We start from the raw sequence: 16,306 nt of genomic DNA on the forward strand, positions 1-16,306 counted from the left end.
CTACCAAGACTGAACAACAGAGAAACTGAGAAAGAAGCAGGTTCAATGTGGAAATAGACAAGAGAGAGGGTTCAAAACAAGTGTGGATGTGAACTTGATACTCAAACTTGACTCCTTTTGTATTGACACTGTACCAATTAAAAATAGACATGCATTTTTAATGCTGTTGCAAGGTAATGCCCTTAACTTTTGCCAATGAGCATCCCTGGGTAACACAACGGTCTCTTATCCACATGCTGACATGAAGCCATCCGACATTTCAAAATCAAATAGGCGTAAAGTCATGAAATTTACTGACCACATTCATGCTCCCTATAGGATGAACCCAATCTGGGCAGTACATGAGCTTTCTTCTAGTGCCAGCCTTCAGGTTGTCAAAGGGATTGTTAAGGACACTTACTTAAAGAAACAAATCTTATAAAAAAATAAATAACTGTTGGGGCTAATTTAAACTCACTAAGCCTAACACGCATCAAAATCTTAAAAATACATGTCTGATTCAAACAAAGCTATATGGTGATCATATAGAGAACAAATCTTTTGTCTGGACACACATTGGTATTTGTTTTCTCTATCTGGATGACTTCTATGATTGCAGATCATGGAGCCATAAGGATGATCTAGTGTCTATAAAAATCTGAGCAGAGTGAGAAGACCAACGCGGACCATGTTTCCTGTTGGTGACACTGAGCTTCAACAGCTGCCAGTGTGCAGAGCAGACGGCAAAAAACAGAGGGGAGCTGAGTTGCCACACTGACAGATGTCCCTGTGAAAGAGAGACAGTCGGGCAGAGTGAGACCTGTTAACCAGGTCTGTAAGAGAGACGCAAAACAGTTTCAATGAGGCTCCTGACTGGTTAAATGCTTCTCAGCACCCCCTCTAACCTTACTCCCACACCTGAAATAATCATTCTCATATTATCAAAAACAAACACAAAATCAGTGATTATCCTCTCAGCCCTTGCCTGCATTTTAATGACTGCTTGCATAACTAACAAGAACAATAATTATTATCATTGCCCCTACAGTGCTTCATACAAAGAGTAGCAGCTGAAAGCGGCTGCATTGCATGTGACACTTAAATGTAAATACGTTTGCTGATTTGTTTTTGGAAAATGAAATACTGGAGCCAAACCTGCCCTGCACATCTGTATAATATAAATAAAAAAAATAAAATAAGGGCCATTAATTAAACTTTATCAAGAGCTAATATTTCAGACATTTTTTTAAGAGACCATTTAGAGCCATAAAAGACATTCTAAAAAAGCCTGTAGGCACAGTTTAGGATATAAAAAGACATATTTTAGGTTGTGTTCATGAGCGTGGGCATGCTGGAGCATCACAGGTGGATCGGCATGACTGCTGTCCCTAAATGTGGAGGTGAAGAGGGAGCTGAGCCTGAAGGTGAAACTATGAGTGGTGACCGAGATAATAAGGTGGTGGACAGGCTTCTAGCAGCCGAAATGAGTTTTCCTTTGCAGGGTGTCTAGCTCACCTCGAGGGACAACATGAGGAGCTCAGATATCTGGGGAACAACTATGAGCCATTGGGTGTTTGATATATCGAGGGATTTTTATATAAAATGAAGGTCTGTATGTTATATGTGTTAGGAAAGTGGAAAGCTTCATTAAATTTTATTTTGTTGGTATATTCAACTCATTTTTGTATTTATTAAAGTTGATTTAGTGGCCAGTCAGTTATTATGAACTTACTTCAATGCAATTGAATTAATTAGACTATTATTTAAAATAGTATATGATGATGATGTTTCATAAAATGTGTGTTTCGGTAACCGTTTGCACACACAGCAGACTCTTTCTCTCTCTCTCTCGCTCTCTCTCTCTCCTTCCTCTCTCTCCAGCCCCTTTGGGATACAAGAACTGTATTACATTATTATCAGACGCTCTAAAATGTCACTTTTGGATCACTGCTTCATTTCTAAGTGGTGCATGTGTGTTTGAATGTAAGTGTCCTTCACTGCCTGCGTCTGGGTCTGCGTTCAGGTATTGTGTGTAATTATACAGTTTGAAAACAAAGCAGCAGCAGTTGATTAACTCGCAGCTCCCAGCCTGCGATCTTGATCAGTCGTGCCTACCATCTATAATGAGGGGCGACATCAAGGACATCCAGTGTTCACCTTGACCATTGCTTCTGCATTATTCATTGACCCTTAATTTCAGAGCCATTGTAATACCGTCTATGAGCAAACACGCTCTGATAAGATGGAATACATCCGGAGTGGTGTAATACAGCTAATACAGTGTCTCAGGTCCCTGAGGTGGGTCATGAGGAGATTCAAATGGAAGGTTATTAGTTACAAAAGGTACAAGCTGTATGACATTGCAAACAAATGTTGTTGCATGGAAAATATGCAGATAAAATGTTGTGGAAAGAATTTTCTAATGTATCTTTTTCAGTATGGTAATTATTCAGATAATATAGCCTACTTTACAGCTTTGCTTTGTTATTATTCTTGTTGATTAGGATCCAAAAAGTTGAAAAGAATTTTATTAATTAAGGCAACTTTGTGTCCTTACTTAACACCAAGTTGAAAACCACTGTATTACTGACCATTTCTGGTTGAAAGTTTCATGTCTTCTGCAGCTGAAACCACACCTGTCACTACGTCCTGTGTTCACTTGTCCATCAGTAAGGATTTATATTATATGGGTCAGGCTGTAATTACCAACAGCTGAGATGAAAAAAAAAAAAGTTCACGTAAAAAGGCCTGTTTCAGAATTATTGACGCATTAAAGTGTTCATCACTTTATTCTTGCAGCTGGTAAAGTTGGAGACTTTGACTTTATACAATGCCAAGTTGTGAACCAAGTGCACATTTTCCAGGGATCACGTTCCACTAAAATACAATGTAAATTATTACAGTTGACGGAGCTGGGAAGAGAAACACATTGCATCGACTGACAGGTCTCTGAGGTAGGTAGCCATGCCCCAAAGCATACCCTGCTTTATTATCTATTTTACTCTAAATGGGAATCCATCATTTACAAAATGAACAAAAGAAAAAGACTTGAAACTAGTGATTGAGACCATATATTCATTAGGAAAGTGTTTACTGAGGTAATAAATGACATGAGAAGTAGGTTAATTTTCTCATGGACTTCTATACAGTCTGACTTCTTTTGCAAGAAGGGGGTTGTCACATGATAGCTATTACAAAGAATTTAGGTTTGAGGCACTTCCGCACTAGCTTCACTTTTCAGACCCGGAGGTTCCAGCTAGATTTTGCCCCCCAGCTGGTTTATCTGACCCTGCTTTAAGGGGGTAGCAGTCAGTAAGAAAAGGTACTTTATGTAGCTCTTACTTTACAGCCGTCTCTTCAGGCATCTCCAGGGACAGAGTCAGAGTTCCTGATGTCAGCTCGCACAGCTCAGGACTCACACAGTGCAGACCCTCCGTCACCTGAAACACACACCAACACACAACATGTATTTACTTTACACATGTTAAGATTAACCCACAGGAGCTTAAATTGAGTGTGGATGTTATCTCACCCTGTCTGCCTCCCACAGCACCACCAGCAGCCTCTGCCCGGGTTTGGGTTGCCATGGCTGCAGAGTGGGAGGTGCCGGTGTGGTGGAGGGGATGGTGGTTGGCTGTGGCTGCTGAGTGGCGGATGTGGTGGTGGAGGCAACAGGGGTAGCTAGTTCAGGAGCAGAGGGGGTGGCGGGGTCCCAGTCGGCAGCCGGCAGGTCCAAGAGGATCTGATCACACCTCTCCCCCTCGTAGCCTTCAGTGCACTCACAGGTGTAGGCCGGCTCCTCCTCCTTCCCGCCGCCGCTCCGGCTGCAGTTTCCATGGAGACAGGGGCTGCTGGCACAGGGATCTGTGAAAAACTGAAATAATAGAGAAAATAAATAAAAATAGGAAGAGTTGGAGAGAGAAACAGAACAAAAACATATTATCTAACAGTGTTGTTTCACCTGTCACCCCACCTGCTCTGCTGTCCTCTACACCGTCTCTTTCTAAAATGAAAGCCCAAAATGTTAACCTGAAATTCAGCTTCATTTTAAATTGGCTCAAGAAGAGGGTCCTTAAAATACTGTGGAGAACAAGAAAGTGTATAAGTACTCCAAACTCTCAGCGATCATTTTCTCTCTTATACTACTCAGCTACTTCTTTTCTTGCTCTCTGACTCAGCTTCCTTTTTTACACCCTCGGCTCTTCTCTTTTATTTTATTACATTTTGACTAAGAATAAATTGCTGCAGGACTGCATTTTTCCTCTCTATCACTCCATTTTTCCTTACACCTTCCCACAAACTTAGACTACAGTTTGAATATACACATACCTGCAAACACACAGACACTTGCAATTTGCCCCCAAACAAGGTTTCCCCCGTCATGCAGCAATGAAAAAAATGCACCTTGACAGCCTCCTTTCGTTCTGGTTTCCCACATCAATAATTGATCATATTTGGAAGAAAACATTCTGGTACAGATACTGAAGGTGAAAGAGGACAAAGCTTAGCTTATGAAGCTTACTGCCTGACACCGTGTTACCTTTTGCTTGGCTTTCAGAGCCTTCTTAGGCTTATGAACATCTATAATCCTGAGGCTCTTATTTTTTGCTCAAATTCACTGAAACAACCTCAGGTATCTGCAGCGCCAGCCGTCCGATTTAAATGTGTTCAGATAACAGTTTTATTAAAAACCCGGAGAAAAACAAAAACCCAGACTGGAGAGAGGATGAACAGAGGGATGATAATGATGCTCATGCCAACTCCCTCGGTGCTTATAGATGGTGCATGTGAATGTACATAGAGAGAGTAACAATGAGAGGCAGAGCGTCATTAACAGTCCGCTCTCTCCACGACCAAGTCACAGCTCATTAGTGCTAATCTCTCTCAGTTTTCCTTGCGATGCCTCTATCAAACTTTCTCTGTTTCGCTCTGAAGCACAGCAGTCCCAACAATCCCAGCAGGCCACCATACACAATCCGCTGCTCTTATCTCCACTCAAACGGCACCAGGCACTGCGTTTATCAACCTTCAGAAAATACAGCAACGTTGGCTTGTCTGGGTTACAGGAAGCATTAGAGTCCAGCTCATGACCTTTTTCATCTGTCACTCCTGATTTCTCTTCCACTCTAACAGTTTCCATCCAGGCTGCAGAGAATGTGCTCTAACAACGCACAAGTAGGAAAACAACAGGGCTGAACAATAAAATCTGTATCACAAAAACACTGTCAAATTTTCCAGATAACAATAAATGCACATAACATGAACTCTTTTTGTGCTGGCTTGCTTTTTACACTCCATGGCCCTATTTATAAGGTACACCAAAATAATATATTGCAGTCCAGTACAACTCTGCCTCATATTTTACCTTTACAAAGCTTATAATGGCCAGTATGTATTAAAACTGTCTGAGGCGTTAATTAAACTATATATTTATTACTGAGGTCGTAGTTAGTGGTGGTGTTGTAATGGACTGCTTTATATTGTAATGCATTAATTGTATTTCCCCCCTTCATGTTTGTAAATAGGGTGGACAAAACATTGGAAACACCTGTCACTATGAAACAGTTCCACACCACAGCAAACCACAACCAAAATAATAAACATATACCACCGTTAAAGCAATACCTCTCTGTGTGTCAATTGATCAGGTGTTGATTGGATAAGATTTAGATTTGATTTTAAAGGTGTATCCAATAAAGTGGCCACTGATTGTATATTAGACAAAGTGTATAGACAGACATTTGCTGTTTTATCACTAAATTTAATTACTTATGTTGTGGGCAAGTTGAAGATGTCACCTAAGGGTCTAAGAAAATTGTGATTGAATAAAAACATCCTCATTTAACTGATGGTGAAAATAATTGTTTGTTGCAGCCCTAGATTTTGGACCTGTGCCATTTATTATCCAGCCCTAACTTATAACTCAGCAGCATTAATATTCGGCATAAATGGCAATTTCTATGGTGCTCGATTCCATTAGTATTCATGTATTTGTATTACATCCTGCATGATGTAGCTTGTTATGCTCTGGCACCAAATAGCCCATATGCCCTGGGCTCTGGCAAACCATGTGAATCAATTCCTTCTAAGCAGCTGATAATAACCCACATTAGTCCCTTTATCTAAATTCCCACATGGACCAACAAACAGAATGAAGAGATCCTCCAGGGCCAAATTAATTGCTTCACAAGGTGCTGTGATCCATTTGCTAATTTGGGATGGCCACCCTGCGGAGGGAGGATCAATACAACTGGATGGGGGGAAACAGCAAAGCTACTCAAGCTATTGGCATCATCAATTTAACCCAGTGGAGGGGGTGGATGAGTCTGTTTCTGTAGACATGCCACACACACACTGTGTGGAGACACATTTATGCACGCGAGCACATTCATATGCATTTCTGCCCAGTGGGGTTTAATTGGACTAGATTTAAGGCAGCGAGAGGAATGAAACAAGGAAGCATAAAAAGCAAAAAATCACAACAGGAAACCAGAGAGTGGAAAGTGAGCAGGTCTTCATCGGCCGGTTTATCCATTTGGATCTAACGTCATAACTTAAACATGAAACTCTGCATATGGATAATTTAATTCAGCAGACTAAAAAAAACACGTGACCATCGTATTACATCTCAGTCCCCACACTGATAATCCATTAATAATGTAAGTGAAAGAAGTTAGATGTGCACAAAAGGCTGACTAAGCCTGGAGAGAATGCACCTACAGACGGTTGCAGTGTGAAATGTCTCTTGTTAATTGCAGCTGAAAGTCTTTTGATGAAATGCTGAGTGTGCAAGATCGAGCAAGCAAACAGAACAATGTCTTTTCAGGAGGCTGTTTATCCACGCACCTGACGACCTGACAGCTTCTCACATCTTCTGACAATTAACAAAGATGTTATGGTGATGTGGTGTCACGTTTTTATTAAGGATTTTACCGGTACAGGAGAGGAAACGTTTATACTCTGATGATGCAGCCTACAGGTTTGACGCGCCATGTCACTGAGCTGTAGCTTCATTAATGAGTAAAGCAAGAAAATGCATACACTCATTCACATTCATAGACTCTGTTTGCGCAATTAAACTGATGCTGTTTTAACCAGGGAGCAGGCTGGAGTGAAAAACGTAAAGATCAACTCAAAAACGTGGCTGTTCCTTAGTGCAGTCACATGGCATCTAAAACACTCAAGAATTAACATTTTGGGAACACTTTATTTTACAAGTCTGTGACCCAAAGGTTATCTTGTTTATTAATTAAATATATTTAATTTTCCTTTAATTGTAGAGGAAATTGAGACAATGTTCACTTCACACTTCCAATCAATGAACTGCTATTAAGAGTGTTCAGTTAAACATGAAAAATGGGAAATCTGTCTATAAACACAAAACGTTTACATATATGAAGACAAAACGTTTACAATACTAAATTACTATTGAATGAATATTTGGGGTATTTTGGTAATACTTTGGGTTTTTATTTAATAAAATGTTTTTTTTACCTTGATGTTCCCAGGTCCAGGTTAAAACATAAAGGTTACAGAGGCTTTCTAGCTTCTCCAAATCTCTGGAATAATGTAACCTATCCAAATAAGAACTGTTCGGACTGCTGAAATTCCTTGCTCAAGACCCAGCCCTATTCATTGGCTTTTAAATTTGAGTTGAGTATTGACACTTTTCTACTGTCTTTGTTGTGTATATTTGTTGTATATGATGAACTTGGAAAACTTTGGTCAAACTTTGGTCATATATAAATAAATTCTAATTTGAACTTGAAAATTTAAAATTGATATTACCTATTTCTACACTGGCAACCTTTGAGGAAATTATTAGGAAATTCTTGACCCATAAAATAAAGTGTTACCAACATTTCCTATGTGTATAATCTGTAAGATCACTCACATGATGTTAGCCACTGTTGTGCTGAAGCATTAAATGGCAGTTGGGCAAGAGAGTTGTGATTAATAAGACAAACCTTTAATAAGAAGCTCCCATAGGAAGACTGGCAGAAGTGTCCTTGAGCAAGTCATTACAGTAAATCCAGCTCAGAAAATCTGAAGCTGACCTCTGACAGGGTAAAAAGAGGATTTCTGCACACACAGATTAATAAATGTTACAAAACTGCCTGCTAGCTTCGTCCCGAGGGTGAGTTAGGGTACATTGCAGCCTGCAGAAGGTTCACATAGCAAACTCACAGTAAGTGGGCGGTGATGATAAACTAATCGCATTATTAGAAATTAGTTGATGCAGTGAGGAAAAACAAAGCAGCAGTATCATTATTCATCTACTGCTCAACAACTAGTGATTCTACAAACTGTTGCGGATAGGATAAAAACATGTGCTGCCAAGAACAGTCTTGTTTGTAGCCTGACCGTGACTGAGCAGTATGTAATCCTTCAAGTAAAGCTTAAGAAAGATCAATAGCTGGAGTTATGAGAGTTCTCCATTGTGTATTGCCCGAATCAGCCCAGGAAAAAAAGCTAAAATGCTGTATGTGCAAACTGCTAAAAGGTGTGTTTTGCTGGTCAGTTACTTGGTGGAGGCTGCATCATAAGTGTTAAAAGTTTTCTATCATTTCATTTCATTGAATGCAGTATGCAGCAGTACAAACCAGGGCGCCCTAGAGTGCCTCCCATGCACAAAGCAATGTCAGTGAGGAAAATTGTTGTCCCTGTTTGGTGTTGTAGTATGTGTCTGACCTGCACAGAGCCATGACCCCAACCGACACCTTGGGGATAAACTAGAACACCAGTGGTGGATGAAGTATTCAGATCCATTACTAAAGTACTAACAACGCACAGTAAAAATACTCTGTCACAAGTAAAAGTAATGCATTGAAAATGTTTCTTAAAATGTACTTAAAGTATTTTTAAAAAGTTCTTAATGCAGAAAAATGTCCCCTGTGACTGTTACATCATATGATAATTATTACTCATGCATTGATGTCAAAACAGGATTTTGCTTTTGTAGTTGATTGAGGTGGAGCTCATTTTGAACTATTTTGTATCGGACTGCAACTAATAATTGTTTTCATTGGGAATTAATCTATTGATTATATTCTCCCTTAATCAATTGATTATTTGTAAAAAGTAAAAATAAAAAGTTCAATATTTTCCTCAGAGGTGTAGTGGAGTAGCAGTAGAAAATGGCAGAAAAAGAAAATACTTAAGTACAGTACAGGTACTTTAAATTTGTAAAGTACACTACTTGACTAAATGTACTTGTCCACCACTGACTGTGAGCCAGACCTGATCACCTACATCAGTGTTGGACCTCATTAATGTTCTTGTGGCTAAATGGCAACAAATCCCAGCAAAGAAGGTGCAATGTGTGAACGTTTAACCGAAGAGACCTTAAAGTGGTTAAAATCAATATTTTTTTATAATAACAATGTATCAAATGACAATGTTAAAAAGGGTCACTCCTAATGAATCTACAGCTCCCTCTGCTTTCCAGAGTTTTATAGTACAGAAGAGTTTCAACCAAGGGAATTAGCGACTCCAACAGACACTATTGAAGTAGATCACTCTGAAGGGGGGATAAATTTTGTCGGGATATATAAACCAGAAGGGAGGAAATTGGTTTCAGCTCATTGTTTAGCTGTCCGGCCCACAACTTTATTTTCATAGCGTAGCCTTCGGCAGCTGTTTTTAGAGAAAAAGCTCTAAAAGCCCACTGTACACTACCTGCTAATGACCAAACAGCAGGCAGACACAGTTAGAGACTAGCTAGTGAATATAGTGAAGCCTTTAGCACATGAAGAGACAGATATTTACTGTACCCCAGGACTTGGTAGAGACCAAACTGTTTGCTAACAAGTTCACTGCTGCCCACAAATTGGCAAAAAAAAAATCAGTTATTGTTTAAATTTTATGGTAGTTTGCAACCTGCAGCAAGGTTCCCAAATCTTGTTGAAAGCTTTCCCAGGGGAGTGGAAGTGGTTATAGTAGCATGTTAATGGCCAAGGTATTTAGAATAAGACAGTCACCAATCACATAGGTATAATGTTTGGGTCTCTTCCCTGTTTCAATCACTGCTTTCAGGAACGTGAGGGTTTGCTCTGAACAGGCAGACCAGCAGCAAAATTCAACAAGCTCCTGTGAACCTACAACCCTGTTGGAGCTGTCAGCTGTTTCATAACAGCAGTTAACTGGGTACTTTATTTCAGCAGTTTATCACCCACTTACTGCCAATGGGTGATTCATTTGAGCGGTAGGTCATAACACTTTAATGGCCAGGTCGATCAGGTTCTCACACACACAAATTTAGTTTGAAGGCCAGTGATGATTCACACTGCACATGAAAATACAATTGAAACATGTGAAGAAAACAAAAAGTTTCACACTAAGGGACTGTGTAAAAAATACTGCAGTGGTAAGAGAGCCTAAATCTTTCATTTTATAGTTTGGACTTTAATGCCCAATCATTGTGTAGGAAACAGCAAACATTGCCTTCAGCAAAAATATTTTAAAAAGGCATAACCCTACCCCTTTTCTAAACCATTTTTTTTCCTAAGAGAAATAAATCTGAAACTTGTGAATATGCACAATGCAAAGCTTGTTAGACTCTTTTTCATGAAGCATCTAACCTTAATTTCCTAACCTAAAGTAGGCTTTTCAGTAAAATACATGTAAGGTAACACACAAATGCAAGAACACACACAATCACAGGAAGAGGTGACAGTGTGAGAAGCTGACATGGACACTCAGTGGCAGTTTGCCTGAAATTTCTCTACAGCTCCTTTATAACGATCAAGATGTGTTGCCATGGCTACAGTAGCTAGGCAACGTGAGAGCAATTAGCTCACTGTACTATACACAGAGTGTGTGTGTGTGTGTGTGTGTGTGTGTGTGTGTGTGTGTGTGTGTGTTTTCATGCCCACTCCACACCTGTTCCCTGCACACACAGTATCAATATTTGCCCAAAGAGTTCCATCATGCTGCAGAGAGACGATCCGTCTTGTAATCCACTTACTTCCTCATCTGGGCTGTTTATCACCATTTTTCCTCCCTCAGTAAGAGCGATAACACCCCCCTGCTGAGGAGGGAGAATAGATGCAGATAGCATTTGCTTAATCACTCTCTCATGAAAACACTTGCTCACAAATAAGAAAAAATATCTGCAGGAGCTAAGATAGGAAAAATCTATTTCATATAAACGTTCCCCCGGAGATGAAGGGACGCAGATAGGTTCTGATGCCACGGTGCATCTTTGGTGTCTGTTGGTGAAGTTTGAACCCTGACTGCACAACATCTTCAGACCCTTCCTGCTTTTATTTTTTGTTTGAATGAGCTGCATCTCGGAAATAAGCAAAGACCTACTTACAGACTAGAAATTGCGAAATTGATTGGTATGTGCCTTGATCGACTGTCTCAGAGGGGTAAGAGAAGGGCAGTTTTAATATGATTGGCTATGTCAATCAATTACACAATCCACATCAGAACATAATGAAACGGGTGAAACGCAGACCTAACCTCTAGCCGCAAAACGCAAATGTGGTGCTGAAAAGTTGAGGGCCAAAAAAAAATAAGTCGCACGAGGCAGGTGCTGCAAAGTGCCTCAAAATGACTTCTTGTAGTGCTGTTGTTATTCCTAACGTTATATCAGTCGCAAATGAGGTTTCTAACAGTTGCACAGGTATCAATGAGACATTAATACAATAGCTTACAGTCTTTTGTTTGATTATCATAACAGTCAAAAACATTGAATTTCCCAGGAATTTGTTTCTTGATCAGCCCACTCTCCGGACAAAGCATTTGTTGGGGACTGGTTATTTCTGTCATGTAACTGTCCTTGTTAGGGAGACAACAGTTAGACTGAAAAGGTAGAGACAGTAGCTCAGGCGTCAGGCTAGCAGATATCGGTGTTCTCTGGGAATCTTACAAGGTTGAGTCTTACAAGAATGTTTACAAGAACTTACTGGCTCCACAGTACAACTCATGGATAGTTATAGATTCCAATATGACACAGCCCTGTATAAACATCAGATAAATTTGTTGTTCTAGGTTAACGTCACCTAAAGATGACCTAATAGGGAAACATACAGGAACTAGGGGGAAGACAAAATGATGGCTTCAGATTTGGTGTTGGCATTTGATGTGTTCACATGTTATATGCTGGCACTGTATCTCCTCGGCCGGGCTCGTTCTGGTGGGCTGGTCTGGATCAAAGTCCAGGGCCATTTTTTACTCCCAGTCTGTCCCTGACTTACAGTGGTGCTTTGAGCTAAGTGATAACATCAGTATGCTATCATGCTCACAATGACAATGCCAACATGCTTCTTCTTCTTTTCTTCTTCGGTGGTTTTTAGAGGCAGTTTGCATCCAGAATGTGACATTACCATATTATCAAATCAAACAATAAAAGTTTTGCCAACATGTGCACACCAGTTTTCAGATCACCATTTGCAAGGTTTCAAACCCTAAAAATACACTGGGAGAAAAGTGACAAATTTGAACACTTGTTTGCACAACATTGTAAAAAAGAGTGTTGCCGTTCTGAAGAAGGACAACTCAAATACAAAAAAATGTTTGCAGGGATTTTAATAATTTGCAATACCTTTTGTTAGATTTCGAGTTGTCAAGCACTTTCACAGTTTCAACCTCTCAGAACTTTGTTTTCAGTTTGGAATCATGGCAGGATATTCATCCCATAGAAATGCTAAGATCTTAACCTTGTCCTTACACAAACGATATTCATCATGCTTCCTGTCTGATTTGTTCTCCCTTAATGCCAACATGCTGATGTTTACCGTAATCAGAAATTGGAAATACTTTTTTGATCCCCGAGGGGAAATTATTGTGTCACAGACATTGCACACATTGCACATCAAGGCAAAAAGATTTGAAAATAAAGATTTTAAATAAACAGACATTTGCTAATTAGCACTGAAAACTAAGTACAGATGAGGCTGATGGGAATGTCTTTGCAGGTAATATTCATAAACCAAAGCATTCGACAAACTGAAATTGACTGATGAAGACACAGTAGTGTTGAAACGTCGGTCTGCTTGCTTTACACTAAAGGCTGAATCAGCATGCTCCAGTCCCTTTTTCCGCTTGGAAGTTTGTTTCGAGCTGAGAAACATCTGATTCAGCAGCATACTGCGGGAAGATCAGAACCCTGTTTCAACTGAAATTTGAGCTCCTTGTGGCGCTAAATTAAAAGGCAGGGGATCTCCAAAGTTGCTTTGATTTGCGGTATTGTTGTTAGCTGTTAAATAGAGCCGTGTCCTACTTGTTTCTCGTGTGTTGTGTTGCTACATTGTTGCTAGCCAATTCACAGCCCGACCAGAAACAAAATAAGTTGCCATTGTCAAAATTGAAGTGAAATTCAGTGGCAGCTGAGCACTTTGACTTGTGGTTTGTCTGTCTGCTCGTCGAAGTACGTCTTCACAGAAATCCAGATCTCTCATTGTGCCTGAACAATGACTATATGGTTTGACCTATGTGAGGACCCGAACACATCACTTGATGCCATTTTAATTGCCATTCTGAATTATTAAGTTGGATTGCCTATACAGTGAAGACATTCATCAAATTGCTTATTATTAAGTTTCATCAGTGAAACTATACTTACACTTCCGGATGATATTTCAAGCCAGTTCATCAACTGAAAATATGAATCATTACTTTTCAGACCCAGTGTTTCAGATTATGATAATGTGCTGCTCTCACTGCAGTTTGACTATCAGCAGAAACCTCATGTGTCTACAAGGGTCTTACATTTCATGTTTTACTAATGAGAGATGTAGTTAAAAATTTATCCATCTGATCTAGATCCATCTTGTTTTTAAGACTGAGCGTGTGTTTGTCAAGCATTTCGCTATTTGCTGAAGTCAAGGCTACAGATAGAAACTGGAGCATGCTGCATTGTGTAATCTCAGAGGAAATAAATATCAGGAAATATGAGGCTGGAGAGGGAAAGTACAACCCTCCAACACACAAGCCACGTAACTTACAACACACAACTACATCAATAACTGTTAAAAAAAACACTGCATCACCACGGTTAAAGAATTACAACAAGAGCTATTTGACTATAACAGCCAGGGAACAAATACTGTGTAATTATATAATAAATCACACAGCAATTAGCTAGATGAACCAAATTAAACTTTCATATAGCCAGCAGTAATTTTTATCTCAAATGTGCAGTGCATAATGAGCGCCCGCAATCCAGCTAAAACAAAATATTTAATTCATGATAGTGACAAAATAATCCCTGAAAATCATCCCTCAATAGAGACCACCCCCGAACAGTCTACTCTCATGAGGTTTGAGCTCTAGGATGTGATCTGAATATATCAAGAAGAGCCTACATTAAAAAAGACATGAAAGTTGCCGCTGGTACATAATTAACTGTATTAATCAAGTGAAAAATGTACTACTGTGGTGTACTACAGCTTTCACATAGACACAGGAACTCTTTTGAGTGTGTATCTTTGTTTCAGACAGTGAATCCTGGGAAAATGTTGCACTTTCCCCCAATGCATTATGAGTAGAGTGACTCAGGGATTCAAATGCAGCTGAGCAGGAAGAAGTGGACTGAATGAAGCATAAAATAAAGCAAATAGCCCAAAGAGTAAAGAATCCTGAAGGAGAGGACTTGTTCAGACGGTAGGTGATGAAGACACAAGAGCTTTTGGGTGAATACAGTTCTGGAAGTCGGACATTTGTTGTCCTCTGTGAAAACTACAAACAAGAAAGTACCACTATGCATATGTAAGAGAAAGAAGAAGAACTGTTTTACATGGATTTGCTCTTGTAGACGGTCAAAATGTCTCATACTGTAAAGTGACTACAAGCTTGTCAAAGGAACAAGCTCTGTTTAGGCTTTTTATGTAATTCCCACATCATGATGCAAGACTGTCGAACATTTCTATCCTTGGCAGGTTTTGTTCAAAGGCCATGGTAGCAAGAGGATCAACATTTTTGCAAGCGAGTCTAATCTCTGCTTCTTTTCATAATACAATAAAGCGATGGAAAACGAGCTGAGTAACTGCGTAAGTGTTGAATAAAAGTGAAAGACTTGATGAATCACAGCAACTGTGAATATTTTAGGATCTGGCTGGTGGCTGGTTTTTAATTTCAAACCCTGTGAATAACACCATTGCTAAGTTTTGAAGTATGTGGAAAAATATGTGAGCGAGATAAATGCTTTACTATTTTTGGTATTAACTGTTTATTTGTTAGGAGGGTATTTTTGTGTTCCTGTACAGCAACATTTCATGTCAACTCAGAGGATGTTTGACATTTAGTGTGTTCTCCATCTACAGGAGCCTCCTTACATGTCTTGAAACAAGCACAGTCTCTTAAACTCCAAATCCACTGCATGTTCCATGCCTCACAAGTTAAATACACAGATTTTCATAGATTCATTTCCACGATGTCTGCTAGTAAGGTTTGTTGCCTTCTACCAAAAAGGCAATCCTTTGTACAACCAAGCTGCACTTTTAAAATAAAAAAAATGTATTCACCTGCCCAACCATTGTCTTATGCCATCGACCACATTAACTCAATAATATTCAAAAACAGGGTAATGCAGTGTTTTGAGCTTCTGGTTTAGTATTTAAGCAATATCCTGTCAGAATCCCAGGCAGACATTATTGTTGTTTGATTTATTTCACCCGTCAGTCAGAAAACCACCTAGCATGAAACCCCTCATGATCCAGCCTCATCACGTCTGCTGTCAAAACAGACGCAACTTAAATACACCGTTTTAGATACTCAGCCAGAGACGTTGTCCCATTTCTATAACGGTCATGAATGGAGGAGCAAGCAGACTGGTAGGATTTACTCGTGTTGGGAAAACTTTAGCTTAGCTAAAAGCTAAAGGCACGTTTTCTTTTCTTGTCACTTCATCTTTCCTTTACAATCTCATTGAAAGTGAGACATTATTTTAATAAGAAAAAGGCCTCATCCCTCCATATCATAAAAATAAAATAACATTTTTATCTTTTGAGCCTGGGAGTGAATAATTGTGTTGTTGTCTTGGGACTAAGGCTCATTAAAATATATTAATGCTCTTGTGAAATGGCGAACCAACAGAAACAGACCAGTGACCCATTTTAGGGACGGTGTCTTATAGTTTAAGAAACACAGCAGTGTAAAAGTCCTAAGGCCTTTGCCTGTTTAGTGCAAATCAGACAGACATGAATCAAATCATCAGCAAAGAAGAGACTGACAGCTGTCAAGTGATATAAGAGCTGAGGTGCAAACAAGACCTTTTAATAAATAAATATTGTAATAAAAAGAAACTTGAGTAAAGGAACAGAAATAGATTTTTCTAGTGACCCTTTTTACATGTAACAAATGAGATCAATTGAAACTTTAC

At 39.4% G+C, this 16,306-nt stretch overlaps 1 protein-coding gene across 1 annotated transcript in view; it reads right to left on the bottom strand.

Annotated features, from left to right (window-relative positions):
- dner (delta/notch-like EGF repeat containing) overlaps nt 1–16,306 on the bottom strand; it is a 58,796-nt gene that overhangs the window by 20,798 nt on the left and 21,692 nt on the right. Inside the window, exons 2-3 of the mRNA XM_046073855.1 lie at nt 3,512–3,853; nt 3,322–3,419 (exon numbers count right to left, since the gene is read on the bottom strand). Coding sequence (XP_045929811.1) covers nt 3,322–3,419; nt 3,512–3,853 — 440 coding nt within the window. The remainder of the gene's footprint in view (nt 1–3,321; nt 3,420–3,511; nt 3,854–16,306) is intronic.

Source organism: Micropterus dolomieu, linkage group LG17 (genome assembly GCF_021292245.1).
Source record: "Micropterus dolomieu isolate WLL.071019.BEF.003 ecotype Adirondacks linkage group LG17, ASM2129224v1, whole genome shotgun sequence".
NCBI lineage: Eukaryota > Metazoa > Chordata > Actinopteri > Centrarchiformes > Centrarchidae > Micropterus > Micropterus dolomieu.